Source organism: Chrysochloris asiatica, unplaced genomic scaffold, assembly GCF_000296735.1.
Source record: "Chrysochloris asiatica unplaced genomic scaffold, ChrAsi1.0 scaffold00286, whole genome shotgun sequence".
Classification (NCBI taxonomy): domain Eukaryota; kingdom Metazoa; phylum Chordata; class Mammalia; order Afrosoricida; family Chrysochloridae; genus Chrysochloris; species Chrysochloris asiatica.
Window position 1 is genome coordinate 2,846,733 of NW_006408804.1, and position 15,843 is coordinate 2,862,575.

Below are 15,843 nucleotides of genomic sequence, written 5' to 3' on the forward strand. Positions count from 1 at the left end.
TATTTCAGAAAATGAGTATGATAATAACAACTCTGTGTGTTATAAGAATTAAACGAATATATGTGGAGACTTGCTGTGACAATGTAGGATAAGCACTGGACTGATAACCTCAAGATCAGTGGTCAAACCCACCAGCTGCTCCTCGGAAACCCTATACAGGGTTGCTATGAGTCGGAACCCACTCAATGGCACTTAATAACAACAACAAAAAAAAACATACATGGAACCTAGCATATAGCTTACATCATGGACTGAGTTGTGCCCCCTCAAAATATGTGTCAACTTGATTGGACCATGATTTGGCAGTTACACAGTGATGTAATGTGGCAGTTATGTAATGATGTAATCACACTCCCATGATATGAGCTTATGTGATGAGCCCTTATCGGATATAAGTATTTTATGTGTTCTAAATTTTCACTTCCATAATATTAATGAGGCCAGATGCAATCTACAGGATTAGATTGTATCTTGATTCAATCTCTCTTGTGATTTAAAAGAGATTAAACAGACAGAGCTCAGAGGGAACTACTACTATCAAGAAAAAAGCGGCAGAAATGGAATGAATCCTTTAGACAGGAGGTCCCCACATTGGGAAGCTCCTAGATCCAGAGGAAGACTGATGCCAGAACACATGGAGTTTTTCAAGGATGTTGGGTCTACAGATGTTGTAAGGAGACAAAGCCTTTCTCTACAGCGACAAAGTAAAAAAGCCATTTCCCAGCACTGGCTCTTTGAATTAGTGAGAATAAATTTTTGTCTGTTAAAGGCATTTCTGTTACATCAGCACAAGATAAACTAAAACAGCTTAGTAGAAGTACCCAGTAAAGGATAATGATATATTATGAATATTTTAATAAATTGGGATATATTCAAGGTCATATTTTGGTTCTCCTGTACTTGTTTTAGTTTTCTTTGGCTTTAGCCTAAACTTGCAAATGAGTAGTTTATGGCTTTGTCCACACTCTGCCCCTAATCTTGTGTTGGTTGATGATACTGAGCTTTTCATTGTCTCTTCCAACATATATAGTCAATTTGATTCCTTTGTATTTCATTAACTACAGATTTAGAAGAAATAAATCCGAGCTTTGCTAGTTTTTCTTGGTTTTGTTTTTTTGCAAGAAAACCACTAATTGCATTGTTATTGTTATAATTGTTGTTGTTAAGTTCTACTGAGTCAGTCCTGACCCATAGGGACTCTGTAAGTTTTCCAAAGAGATGCTGGTGAGCTTGAACCACCAACCTTACAGTTCAAACTGACTTTGCAGTCCAACCTATTAACTCACAGCACCACACCAGAACTGCTATTGATGTTGTTAAGTGCCATGGAGTCAGTTTCAACTTATAGCAACCCTGTCTAAAGCGTATCCAAGGAGTTAACCTTGCGGTTCCGTGCTTTATGCCACGGCACCACTCTAGGATCCCAGGACTGCTATTGTGTTGTGTTGTGTTGTTGTTGTTAAGTGCCGTCGAGTCGGTTCCGACCCATAGCGACCCTGTACAGGGTTTCCGAGGGTGTAAATCTTTACGGGAGTAGAAAGCCTCATCTTTCTCCCGCGGAGCGGCTGGTAGTTTCGAACCGCTGACCTTAAGGTTTGCAGCCCGATTCGTAACCACTACGCTACCAGAGCTCCTTAGGACTGCTATTAGGTGCCCTCAAATAAGTTCCTACTTATAGTGAACCTATGCACAACAGAACGAAATACTGCCATACTTTGTCATAATTCAAACAGTCAAAAGCCTTTGCATAGTCAATAAAACACAATTAACATCATTCTGGTATTCTCTGCTTTCAGCCAAGATCCATATGATGTAAACAATGATAATACTAGCTCCATGTCCTCTTCTGAATCTGGCTTAAACCTCTGGCAGTTACCTGTCAATGTACTGTTGCAACTGTTTTTAAATAATCTTTAGCAAAATTTTATTTGCATGTTATCTTAATGTTATTGTTAGATGATTTCCACATTCTATTCTGTCACATTTGTGTGGAATGGGCACAAATTTGGATCTCCTCCAATCGGGTGGCAACGTAGTCGTCTTGTAAATTTCTAGGCATAGATGAGTAAGTGCTTTGAGTATTGCATCAGTTTGTTGGAAGATTTTAATTTGTATTCTGTCTGTTCCTGGAGCCTTGTTTCTCAGATGCCTTCAGGGCAGCTTTGACTTCTTCCTTCAGTTCCACTGCTTATTGACCATATCCTACCTCTTGAAATGGTTGAACATCAGCCATTTCTTTTGGATATGATGATTCTTTGTATTCCTTCTTTTTTGGCTTTTATCAGAGTTTATTTGGAAAGAAGAGCTCTGTTTGAAGGATCCTTGTAACTTTCACAGTATCTGAGCCTCCACAGGGACTCAGGAATCTGTTTGTTTGTTTGTTTGTGCTGGTAGTTTCGAACTGCTGACCTTGTGCTTTGCAGTCCGATTAGTAACCACTACGCTACCAGAGCTCCTTAGACTTTGCACCATAGGGAGTGATTTTTCAGAACGGCATCTGATTTTTCAATAGCTGAATTTTCATAAGCAGGTAAGGCCTTTCTTTCTCTGGGTGAACTTGAACCACCAACCTTTTAGCACATTACCTGCACTTCCCAGGGACTCCCTTTAAGGCCAACTCACTGGAGAACTCCAATGGCAGCTTCTCAGGTCTTCTTCTTGACTTCCCTTCTTCATGCCTCCTGCCCGCCTTGCTCTGGCCCTGTAGGTTTCTTGTTTGCTGGCTGAAAAGCATCCAGCTTTATCTAACATAATTTACTAGATGCTACTGTGCACTCCCTCAAATTCACTTGAGCCCATCAGAGACCAACTCTTTCCTTTCTGAGCCTTGATTTATAGGGTTCTGTCATCGGAGCATCATTCGAAACTTCTTAGTGTTCCAATAATAAGGTCAACCATTTTTCAATTTTCTGTTAAGTCAAAATCATATACTACAGGTACTTTTTTGTTTGAATCAGAAGTAGACCATTTTTGAAAATTTTTCTAAAAAATTATTCTGGAGTTTCAATACAGACCTTTATATTTCCCTGTAGTTTCTACAGTCTATCCCTTTTCATCTTTTAGAAACCAGAGTCATTTAGTACCACTCAGTGCAATGATAATTCTAGGATGGGATCAGTACTTTTCTGGAAAGTGCTATAAAGTAAATATTTCAGGTTAGGGGGCAATACGGTGCCAACTGTGCCAGTTACTCAATTTTGTTCTTACAGTTTGAAAGCATCCATAAACTAATGGGCATGACTGTATCTCAATAAAAGTGTTGTTTTTTTTTTTAAATGTTTGATTGTGAATTATGCGATCGTTTACATGGGAGAACATTAGCTTTACATTCATCCTGTCATATAATGTTTCATTGTCATGGTTACAATCCCCTCCCATGCATCATCAACCAACCCAAGGGTATACCCTGCAAGGCTGGCCCCTGGTTGTCAGCACACAGCCTCTCTCCCTCTCTGGGTCTAGAGTCCCCATCTACTGTATCTCTCCACGTTATTGTCTCTGCCTTCATCTTTGGCATCACTGCTTCTCTGGGTAGGGGGTCGCTCTGCATTCTTCTCCCTTGATGGTCCCAGGGACATTTGCTCCTGGACTGCAAAGTCAACCACTTCCTTCCTTTTGCTACACACGTCTACTTTTACATTTCCAACCCTCACAGTCAGTCCTGATAGCAATTATTCACTATTGTACCACAAGAGTCTCCATCTCCTTTCATCAGCCCCTTCTCAGACAGATTGGACACTACTCAGTGGAGATCCTACCTTCCTCCATGCCCTCTGGATCTAGGCTCCCTCTTGAAAGCTTGTAAGCCAGTCACTTCTTGCCTTTGTATCCTTCCATCTTCTTTTGATGATATCTATTTCTCTCCATATTTTGTCCATAGTCTCCTTCAATATTTCAAGTCAAGGCTTGAAAATTTTCTTTAGTTCTTTCAGCTTGAGAAATGCTGAGAATATACTTTTTTGATTTTCTAACTACAGGTCTTTGCACATTTCATTATAATAACATTTTTTTGTCTTTTCAAGCTGCCCTTTGGAATTTTCTTAACAACTCTTTTACTTGCTCATTTCTTCCATTCACTTTAACTTCTCTATAGTCAAAAGGAGCTCTGGTAGCATAGTGGTTATGAGTCGGGCTGTTAACGTTAAGGTCAGCAGTTTGAAACTAACAGCTGTTATTGGGAGAAAGATGAGGCTCTCTGATTCCATAAAGATTTACAGTCTCAGAAACCCAATACTCACTATGAGTCAGAATTGACTCTATGCACACAACCACCACCATACTCAAAAGCAAGTTTCAGCCTCGTCTGACATCCATTTTGGTCTTTTTTATTTTCCTATCTTTTCAATGACCTTTTGTTTATTTCCTGTATGATGTTCTTGATGTCCTCCCACAACTCTTCTGATCTTTTTCATTAGTGTCTAATGCATCAAATTTGTTCTTGAGATGGTTTCTAATTACAGGTGGGATATACTCAAGGTCACTTTTTGGTTCTTGTGGATGTGCTTCAATTGTCTTGAGCTTTAGCCTGAACTTGCATATGAGTAATTGATGGTCTATTTCATAGTCTGCCTCTGGCCTTGATTTGATTAGATAATATTGAGCTTTTCCACCATCTCGGTCCACAGATGTAGTCTATTTGACTTCTGTGTAGTCCATCTGCTGAGGTCCTTGGGTAGAGTTGCCTTTTTGTTGTTTTAAAAGGTATTTGCAATTAATAAGTTACTGGTCTTGTAGAATTCTATCATGTGATCTTCAGCCTCATCTCTATCACCAAGGCCATATTTTGCAACTACTGATGTTTCCTCTGCTTCCAACTTTTGCATTCCAATCATCTGTAATTAGCAATGCATCTTCATTCAATTTCAGATTGTGAAGATGTTGGTAAAATTCTTCAATTTCATCATCACTGCCTTTAGTGATTGTTATGTAAATTTAAACAACAGTAGTATTGACTGGTCTTCCTTATGCTATGACAGACATCATTGTACTTCGAGTTAGATCTTGAAATGTTCTTTTTATTGATGAATGTGATGCCATTCCTCTTCAGTTTGACATTTCCAGAACAGTGAGCTGTGTGATTTTCTGATTCAAAATGGCCCATCTCAGTCCATTTCAGCTAATACCTAGGATATTGATCTTTATGAGTTCCATTTCATTTTGACCACTTTGGGTTTCCTAGATTCATACTTTGCACATTCCATGTTCTGATTATTAATGGATGTTGCAGCTGTTTCTCCTCATTGTGTCCCATCTGCAAATGAAGGTGGTCCCAAAAGCTTTACCTCATTTGCATCATCATGGTCAACTCTACTTTGAGGAGGAAATTCTTCCTCAGTCCTATTTCTAGTGCATTGCAAGTGGAGGAACTCATGTTCTGGCACTATATCTGATAATGTTCCACTGCTATTCATAAGATTTTCAGTGCTTAAACATTCAGAAGTAATCTGCCTCTCCATCTCCCTAGTCTGTCTTTGTCTGGAAGCGCCACTGAAACCTGTCCTCCATGGGTGACCCTGCCAGTATTTAAAATACTGGAGACATAGCTTACAGCGTCACAGCAACATGCAAGACACCACATTATGACAAACTGACAGATTAGTGGTGGTGGTGCCCACTTACAATGTAGAGTAATGCACATTTTCCAGGTTTGAAAATATGGCATATAGACCAAAATCTAATTTCTATTGCTTCTTTCCTTTAGCCAAAGGACATCCCTATTAAATTGTTTGATTTGGTTTTTCAAGAGAGACTTTTCTCTGAAAAGAGCTGGCTAATAACTCTGCCAATTTAAAGTAGCAAGTTGTTGAATGGTATTAGCCTGATTTTATCATTCTGGTGTGGCAATGTGGGAAAGCAATGGGCTGCTAACCACAGGATCATTGGTTCAAACCCACCAGTAACTCCTCAGGAACCCTATAAAGGGTCACTATTGGTCAAAACTGGCCAGATTGCATTTAACAACAATAATTTTATTATCCAGAAAGGTTTAAAGGTCCCAATCAAGCATACAAACTACAAAAAACAGACCAATGGCATGACACAGATACCAAGTCAAAGGCTAGTGTGCATTCCATGAGTATGGGTAGAATCCTGGACCTCAGAGTTTCTGGTGGTTAGCAGGCAGACTCAGAACCATTACACTACCAGAACTCCTTCATGCAAATATTGTATGTATTTAAACATATTTATGTTTATGTTCCTAAACATTTCCATAGTTTCATCAATAAAGACACCAAGGATGGTAAGAACCAAAGCATTTGGGCATTTCATTGCTATACAAACAAACAACAAAAAAGCCACCACAACTTTTTAAGGAACAGAGTAACTGGCATAATAGAGTAAAAAACAAAAACAACAAACAACTCTTTTTAAGAAATAGAGAAACCAGTTACAATTACTCAGGTGTTGTTCTGAACTAGTAGCTTCCTACTGCTAATTTCCTGGGTGAGAATTAAAAAAAAAAAAAAAAAGTGTTGATTGATGGAGGAAGGAGGACCTGAGAAGAGAAGTAGTTTGCTAAGACTCCCCGTTTTTTGATGACAACAGTTTGTGAACTCTTCAAATGTTGGGGATGGGGTTGTATTTTCTTCTGTCAAAGAACAGAGGTTGTAGCTCCAGTGTTTTGAGCATTTTATTTTAGCAAAACAAAGATAAGATTACATACACTCTCTTTGGTACTGTGCCTAGATCTCTTTTAAGAATCCCTTTCTGGGAGAAGTAGGGAAGACCTTAGGAATGCTACATACAAGACCCAAGTGCACCTGCCAAGAGGACTGGAGAGGACCAACAGGGCTGGGAGCCTTGAAGAGAGTAAGCTGCAGCAAGTTATATGTGACGTTTATTGTGGTGATGAAAGGGGAAAGGGGAAGCTCTTCACAGTGCTGGGGTTAGCGTCCAGCTCCAAACTTCACATCTTGAGCCTCGAATTTGCAGGTGTCCAGTATCTTACTAGAATAAGGGTCTCTACTTGTGGGGCGAGTCTTCTTTGGTCCCTCCAGAGCTTGCCAAGGTGTCTGACTTCATGTCTTATCACCGGCTTCACTGAGTTCCAGCGTCACCCTCCGCCTCCTCAGCTTCGGCTAAAAGTCAATCCGAGTGAAACCGCTAAGAGAAGTACATTAATTCACAGTTTTATTGTCTGGTGGTCAAACAGTTTAGTTCCTCCCAGCTAACTTCTCTGGCTCATTTCCTCCTAGTGTCCGTGCAAAGGGACAAACTTGTGTAGGGAATGTGTAGGGAGTTTCCTCCTGGCGCTGCTGGAGGACAAGAGTGGACCATGCCCAGGAGAACCTCCTCAGATGTGGATTTCAAGGTCCTCTGCTGTCTGGATTTCAGAGACTTACACATTGCATGTATACACCTACATTTTAAATCTTTTAAAAAGAGAAAGGAGTGAAAAGTCATATGGCTCTATTGAATCTGGTCAACATTCCGTAGGTGGGCGCGTTCACACAACTCTGTACCAGTCGGAGGGGTTGAGATTCAGCCAAGAAGTGACAAGTTTCGCGTTTTGTCTGGGAATACGCGAAAGAGTTTAAGAGTGGCTGGAAAAAGCTACAGGTTTCCATTCTGCCAAAATCAAGGTGGAGGAAGTGTTTTTCTCATTAGCTTGCTCTTGGACAGGGGGGGCAAAAAACGTATGGAGGCTGCCTGCTGCTGGAAACATTCCTTTCTACTTTACCCCGCCTCCTATCCCTTCAACAATTTCATCTAATCTTGCCCAGCCTCCCCTAAAACCTCAGGAAAATAGTTTCTTACCCTTTCCCGCGTAACACCCCCAGGCACCGCCTACCACACACTTGCTCCATCCTGGCCAACGCCCCCACCTAGCGGTTTAAGTTCGCCTGCTCAGATTCCCTCTCCTTTTGTTTCCTGGAGAGAGCTGCAGTTTGCAAAATAATGAAGTCTAGTTAGGCACCTGATGTGAGTAGGTGAAGTGGGAAGATTCGGAAGGCCCTTTAAAACGGGATGCAAATCAGGCTTGATTTTGACCAAGACCTGCTGAGTGCAGCGGACGCCAGGAGAAGAAAGGGAAGGTTATGCGTTTATCCCAAGCCTGGCTGCTGCAATCCAGACCGCATCAAAAGAACGTCTTTGGAGCGTTGCCACCTGAGTTAAAGGACCACCCCCTCTCTTTTAATGAATATATTCGTTTCTGCATAACACTTAGCGATTTATGAAATACATTATTTACTGGGTCATGCCTCTCTGCCTCGTCTGCTTGAAAATTAGGTCTTGGTTGGTCTCCATTATCCTGGTGCCTAGAAGAATAGAAGAATGTTCAGCGTAGAGTAGGCACTCTATTTTGTGCCTTACGTACCTGGCTTGGAGATGCAATAATTAAGAAGGCTGTAGTTAGAGCTACTAACCAGCTTCCCTGCTTTGAATGAAAAGTTCTTGTCTCAGAGCATCTGAAGTCCATTTCCCTAAAACTGCAAGAGTAGACCAGTAATCTCTGGTTCTGAGATCAATGCTACTGGATATTCTGAGATCAATGCTATTTGATACATTGTATGTGTAAAACAGTGGGCTTCAACCCTCTTCTGAGAATTTGCATTTTTACCCAGGTATAATGATAAGCTGAATCAGAATTTACATTTTAACAAGACCCTTAGGTGATTTTTTTTTTAATAGATATCCAGGTGATTCTCTCTCTCTCTATATATATATATATTCATAATATAGTTGTATAGTTGACATTGTTAAATGTGGCGAAGTGGCTGGTGAGCTTGAACGTTGCAGTCCAGCGCATTAACCCACAGCGCCACACTAGGAATCTCTCTATATATTTATATATGTGGTAGCATATTGGTTACAAGTTGGGTTGCTAACCTCAAGGTCAGTAGTCCGAAACTACCAGCCGTTCAGTGGGAGAAAGATGAGGCTTTCTACTCTCGTGAAGATTTACAGCCTCTGAAACTATGCAGAGTCGCTATGAGTCGTGAGTCGCAATGACTGCAGGACACATGACCACCATGTGTATTTATGGTGTCCTAGTGTTGCGCTGCGGGATAATGCGCTGGACCTTAAGGTCAGTTTGAACTTCAGAGTTGGCGGCAATTAACAACAACAACAATGTGTATGCATATATCATCTGGGAATCTGTTAAACTGTAGGTTCTATTTATATGGGGTGGAAATGCAAATGTTCCATTGAGGTTGGAGCTAGAATGAACTGTTTCCACACATTGGCCAACAGACCCAGGCATGGTAGTGGAAATCATTCAGTCCTGAACTCAAACTATATTGTCCCTTCCTTTAAACGTTTTCTGACTTGTACCTGTACTCTGCGTTCCACATTTATTTCTGCTAAGATTAGTTGAGTGAGAACATCTGAGAACAGGGTATTAATCTGCTCTGGATCACTGAAATTGCTTGGTGCTTATGACTGACTTGCTGATGTATTTTTGTTGGGGGCAAAGGGGATGCACTTAGGTTCCTGTTGATAGCTCCAGTGCCCGTTTTGTTTGAATTCTGATGACCTCTTTCTAGGCACGCTGTGAGAGAGAACGTGCCTCGAGGGAACAGTTTTTTCCAGAGATACTCAGCTGTTGGAACAGGAGGGTGGAGCCAGAGGTTTAGAATTGACTTGTCGTTGTCCCTCCCCCCCACCTCAAGCTGACTCACAATTAAGGGGGAGGAAATGAATGAAAATCAAATTCCTATAGCTAGATATAAACATTTAGCTTGTTTTGTACCAAGAGTCAAGTATTCCTTGAAGACGAAGTTTAAGCACAAATAGGTCGTTTCCTTCTACAGCCTTAGTATAGGCACCTCCTTCTAACCTGGGTGTGGTCCGCAAGTCTGGATAAGATTCTAGAATGGAAAGGTCAGAGACAGGAGTTTGCACCAAGTAGCAAGGGCCTGTCGGGGTGAGGGGTAGGCAGGAAGGCACCGCCGAGATTATGCCTGTGACCACTACTGAGGGCGAAGGTCTGACTGTCAGGGCGCGAAGCAAGCTCCACAATGAGCAAAAGACCGAATAGAACTGCGGCACCTGGGCGCTGGGATTGAAAGAAGGGGATTAGGGGAATGCAGGTGGAGCAAGAGGGAAGTAGGACCAGGCGACGCTTCCCACACTAGGTTAAGAATGTGAAGGGATAAAAGGAGGGAGGAAGAAAAAGGGAAGGTGATGTGGGGCGGGCGTCCGCACTCCCCGCACTGCACGAGTTGCAAGGCTCTGGCGGACCGCACCGGGACTATTCTATAAAAGGAGCCAGTCTGCGCTGCCGCTCACACGCTCCTCCTGGGCTGGCGCACGGCACGTCCCTCCAGCTCCCACAGACACCTGCCCCTTCCTTGCGCGCTGCGCCAGGTCTCTTAGACTTGCGCGCTGCGCCAGGTCTCTTAGACCTGCGCGCCCAGAAGCTTGCTCTGAGCGGTGCTCGTGGCGCCGAGGCAGTGGTGGAGGTGGCGGCGGCACGACCCAAGAAGCCGCAGCCACAACCCACGAATACCCCCTTTTGCGGCCCCATCTCCGCGGGGCAGCTCGCCAGTGTGGCCGGCGCGTGAAAAACGAGGGAGGGTAAAGCTCCGGCGCGACACGAGGCGCGGCGCGGCTCTCAGACTTCACCCCACCCAGCTCGGGCGGTCGCTGCCGCCGCAGGAAAGTGCCCCTGCGTGGGGAGGGAGGTGGTAATGCAAGACTTGGAGTTCTCCCTGGCCGGGAAGCTTTGGTCTGGACAACTAGGAAACTCCTGCGGGCTAAGTCTGCAGATCCCGGGAGCGTCCGGGTTAGGAGACTCTCAGCCCAGAACAACTGGGGTAAGAGAACCATTTAGCCGAAGCCTTCTCCCGAAATAATATAAGCCCCACCACCATGAGAAGCTTCCGTGGGAATTAAAGCGGAACGGGGCTCGAAGGACCATTATTTCACAATCCAGGGCTAAGATAGGGCGTGGAGAGGAACAGTCGGAGACGCAGCAACAGCGCCAAGCGCACGGGAAGTGCCGGGGACGCGCCCGCCCGCTCCGGCTGCCGCGCCCATGACCTCTAGTTCCATCTGGGGGCCCGGACGGAGAAGTAATTGAGAAACCCACGACTGACTAGCAACCGAGGATAAGTCTGTGATCTCCTACGTGGTCCTTGCGCCCTCTCCTTCGTCCAGTCCACGCTCTAGAGCTGCGCTCTCAAGCCAGGGCGAAGAGAGCCATGGAGGAGCCTAGGGCTCAGTGCGCTCCGCCGCCTGCGAGCTCCCTGACCGAGGTTCCGCAGGCCAACCTCTCTGCTGCTCGCTCTCACAACTGCAGTGCTGAAGGCTACATTTACCAGGATTCCATCGCCCTGCCCTGGAAAGTGCTCCTGGTTATTCTGCTGTCTCTGATCACCTTAGCCACCACGCTCTCCAATGCCTTCGTGATCGCCACTGTGTACCGAACCCGGAAACTGCATACCCCCGCCAACTACCTGATCGCCTCCTTGGCGGTCACCGACCTGCTCGTATCCATCCTAGTGATGCCCATCAGTACCATGTACACTGTTACCGGACGCTGGACGCTGGGCCAGGTGGTCTGCGACTTCTGGCTGTCGTCGGACATCACCTGTTGCACTGCTTCCATTCTGCACCTTTGTGTCATCGCCCTGGACCGTTACTGGGCCATAACAGACGCCGTGGAGTACTCAGCCAAAAGGACTCCCAAGAGAGCGGCGGTCATGATCGTGTTGGTCTGGGTCTTCTCCATCTCCATCTCCCTGCCGCCCTTCTTCTGGCGCCAGGCTAAAGCTGAGGAGGAGGTGTCGGACTGCGTGGTGAACACAGACCACATCCTCTACACGGTCTACTCCACGGTGGGCGCTTTCTACTTCCCCACCCTGCTCCTCATCGCCCTCTACGGCCGCATCTATGTGGAAGCCCGCTCTCGGATTTTGAAACAGACGCCCAACAGAACAGGCAAGCGCCTGACTAGAGCCCAACTGATAACCGACTCCCCTGGGTCCACATCCTCCGTTACCTCCATTAACTCGCGGGGTCCCGACGTGCCCAGCGAATCCGGGTCTCCTGTGTACGTGAATCAAGTCAAAGTGAGAGTCTCCGACGCCCTGCTGGAAAAGAAGAAACTCATGGCCGCTAGGGAGCGCAAAGCCACCAAGACCCTGGGGATCATTTTGGGAGCATTTATTGTGTGTTGGCTGCCCTTCTTCATCATCTCCCTGGTGATGCCTATTTGCCGGGATGCCTGCTGGTTCCACCTGGCCATTTTTGACTTTTTCACGTGGCTGGGTTATCTCAACTCTCTCATCAACCCCATCATTTATACCATGTCCAATGAGGACTTCAAACAAGCATTTCATAAACTGATCCGCTTTAAGTGCACAAGTTGACTTGTCATTTGCAGTGGGGTCACCTAAGTGGCCTTTGGGGACCATTTTGGGTCTGGTTTCACAGGTAGGTCGACTCTTCTTTCACTGTTACTGGGTCGGAGTGAGTCTCTCCAGGGAGAGGGCAATGGATCCTGAGAAACCTGTACAGCCCACAGAGAAAGCACTTAAAGGAGAACTGTTCATACTAAAGGTAGTGCTTCCCTGCGAAGGTGGAGACTCACTGTCACCCCTTGACCCCCAGAATCGGCACTGACCCTGCAGCAACCAGTCTGGAGGGGGGTGGTTACAACTTTTTGGTTTTGTTTTTTTAAAGTTGATGGAAAGGTGATCTTTGTCCTGCTTTGGTGTCATGGATGCCCTCTAGAAACAGTAGAACTTATAGCTGTCTGAAGCCTACAGATGTACTTACAACCTGACAGTACTTGAACTAGACGTTTAATACCCTGTGTTTTGGGGAGAACTTTGTGTTACAGCTTCCTTTAAGAACAGTTAAGTTGACATCCTTCAGTCTTCAGTTTTTGTTTAAAGTTGGTTGGAGAAACTTGTGGATTTAGTGCTTCAAACATTAAGTGAGACATGGATGCTGAGAGAAACCTTGAAGAGTTAACAGCAAACACCGGATGTTTAAAATCTCTATTTTTATTATAATTGACATGAAGTAGGGGGGTTGGCAATGGTGGATGGGTCATGGGTAGAGTTAAAATTGAGAACCAACACCTATAATTGTTTTCTGAAGATTTGTCATTTTATATTTCTGTTTAGTGATTTTTAAATCACATTTTTAACAACACATACAAAACACTATGTGTGCTAGTGCCAAAGTCTGCAGATTATTTTTTTCTTGTAACTTCATGTACTTATCATTTTATGCATTTAAATCCCCAAAAATGGAGGATATGATAGGTGACTCATCCCAAACAGATGCTATATTGCTTATTAATGCAATCATTTAAATTGATTATAATTAGGGAAATGCTGCTCTTTCACAAGAAGAGTATCTTTATTCCTTATCCAATTCAGTGAGATGCGCAGGAGACGGATGACATAGGAATGGTTCTTATATGATTAAGGAATAGAGGGCAATAGGAGAATGTATATTTTGACTTGTAAAAAATCTTAAAATGCATGAGACTTTTTTCTGATAGTCATTTGCACTCTCCTTTCCATCTGTAATTCCTTTGTGTTCAACCTATAAAGTAACTAAGAGAACTGGCTGGGTTCTTCAGAAATCTTTAAAATGCAGTCAAAGCCCTCTGAATTGTATTAAAGAAAAAACGAAACAATATGTAACACCTTTCAATGCTCCCATGCTACTAAAGATTATTGCAAAATGGCAATTGAAGAAATTTAGAAAAGTGAAGGAAAGCTAAAATTGAGCCTGCTTCCTTTTTAACTCATGGGATCAAACCTGAGACTTACCAGGTAATCAGAAACTTGTCAAGCCTTTCACACTTTGAAAATTTGCAGCTGGTTTGACACCTCAAGAGTATATTATCTGGAATACTTTAAATTTATCTGCCTTTTCAAATTGTAACAATACTTAGTTGTTATCTCAAATTTACTCTGAGAACTTCACAATACAGGGTAAGACTACACTTAAAATAAAAATGAAAAAAAAGCATTATCTAAATAAAGGACTAGCCCTGAAGGAAAAAAAAAAAAAAAAAGTCCTCTGGATGTCAGAGAAGAGTCACACTCCATTCTTCAGAGTGGTTTTTTTTTGTAGTTGGTACCTTTTGTCTGTAGAAACAAGTTGTCTTTGTAAAATGGAGTCACCCCTGCTTGAATCTCCCCAGTCCAAATCATCAAACAGTGGATGTGTTGATCTCATGTGCACTGCCTGCCTAGCTCCATTATGGGATAATGACTTGAAAATATACTATTCAAAGATTCACACATATGCTAAGTAAAAAGGGGAATTTGATCACCATTTATACCTGTTACTGGAGTAAGATAAAATTTTAAGCATTAGCTAATCCTATATTTCAGCTGGATCCCCAAGTTTCTTCATTCACTGTTTGTGACATTTCTCCTATGGAGAAATTTAGCTTGCTACTGATAGGAATGTGCATAGAGCACGGTTATTTATTATGTTATTAATACGTTTGTCTTTTGTTTGTGCAACTGTGTTTTCTTTGGGTCTAAGAAACAGATTAATCTAGGAGCCTGAGTGGAAAAAAACCCACAATTGAGACAAATAGCCAGTTACAAATCATTTCCTTATAGGGGCACTTAGAATGATTACGTCCTCATATTAACAAAACACAGTTAGCTTAGTCACAGGATTGTTTGCTGTTTTATAGATTACCCATATAAATTTTTGCTTGACTATTTGGCTGGATTGACTGGATTTTGGAATACATTGTGTGAAACAGAAGCTTGCAAACCCTTGTAGTTTTAAGAGATCTTGAATCATCCATCAGCATTGCACATGGTTATGCAAAGTGTACTATTCATCCCAGGGGTATATAAGACTGTTAAACTTCGTTTCAGTGACTGCTATCTATAACATAGTTGGTTTTGTAAACTAGGCTTTTTTTGCAGACCATAAAACAGGAGATAGAAATGTTGAACTTCAACTGAAATGAAAATATCTTTTCATTGGCTGTGATAAAAAATACCATTTTCCATATTGTTTAATTGCACAAATTTGATACAAATATATGAATGTAATACCAGAAATACCAATATTGTCTTGTGTTTCTAGGAATTTTAGAGTTTCCTTTTTCAAAATGGACATTGCACTAATGGAAGGGTGGTTATTGAGTCCAACAAATTGCCTATGGAACAATATCCTTCACTTTTCCTATGTTATCTTAATTTGATCTTCTTTAATCTGGAAACCCTGAGAGAACTATAATTCACTCAAGCAGTAAAATCTCAGATCATGTGTATTTTATGGAGTTACTGTGACTGAACATTGCCTTTGGTATTCCATCTTTCAACAAATGTGTAATTGGAAATGAAATTTAGGAAACTAATGAAATAAAAGTCTTTTTGTGTTTTAAAAAACTTTGGGTAGTAATTCTACTATTAGGAAAAGGCTCATTCAGTGGACTTGGGTTGTGTTCAGAAGTTTGAACCACCGTGAAAGTATTGATGATAAATGATATTGTAGAAGTCTGGCACACGCTGCCATGATTTAGAGTATTTACGTCTGTAGGAAGGTTTTAGAAGGATAAATCGTACTCTCACATTTTGCAAAGAGGGTAACCCAGGCCCACAATCACAAGCATTTACCAGATTAGCATTCTTAGAGAGAACATTTGGGGTCCATGATAAATAGTGAGATTCAAGATACTGTGTGATGCTTAAGATATAGAAGAAAGAAAATGAAGCTGGATTAAAAACAAGTTTGGGGAGACCTGAGAAGAGATTGATTAACCTAGACACCAGCAAAGTAGACAGAAAGATGACTTCTGAAATTAGAGAATCCTAGGTTTGTATTGGAGTCCTGGTGTGGCACTGTAGGATAAGCACTTGACCACAAGATCGGTTTGAAGCACAAAATCAGTGATTCACT

The 15,843-nt window shown here is 42.7% G+C and overlaps 1 protein-coding gene across 1 annotated transcript; it reads left to right on the plus strand.

Moving 5' to 3' along the window:
• Positions 1-10,780: 10,780 nt before the first annotated feature.
• Positions 10,781-12,340, plus strand: HTR1B (5-hydroxytryptamine (serotonin) receptor 1B, G protein-coupled). Its single transcript, XM_006874565.1, has one exon. The coding sequence runs from the start codon at positions 11,151-11,153 to the stop codon at positions 12,318-12,320; it is 1,170 nt and encodes a 389-aa protein (XP_006874627.1). The 5' UTR covers positions 10,781-11,150; the 3' UTR covers positions 12,321-12,340.
• Positions 12,341-15,843: the final 3,503 nt, after the last annotated feature.

Bases quoted from the DNA above. Each gene is read 5' to 3' on its own strand.
- HTR1B (XM_006874565.1), top strand. From the start codon at position 11,151: ATGGAGGAGCCTAGGGCTCAGTGCGCTCCGCCGCCTGCGAGCTCCCTG.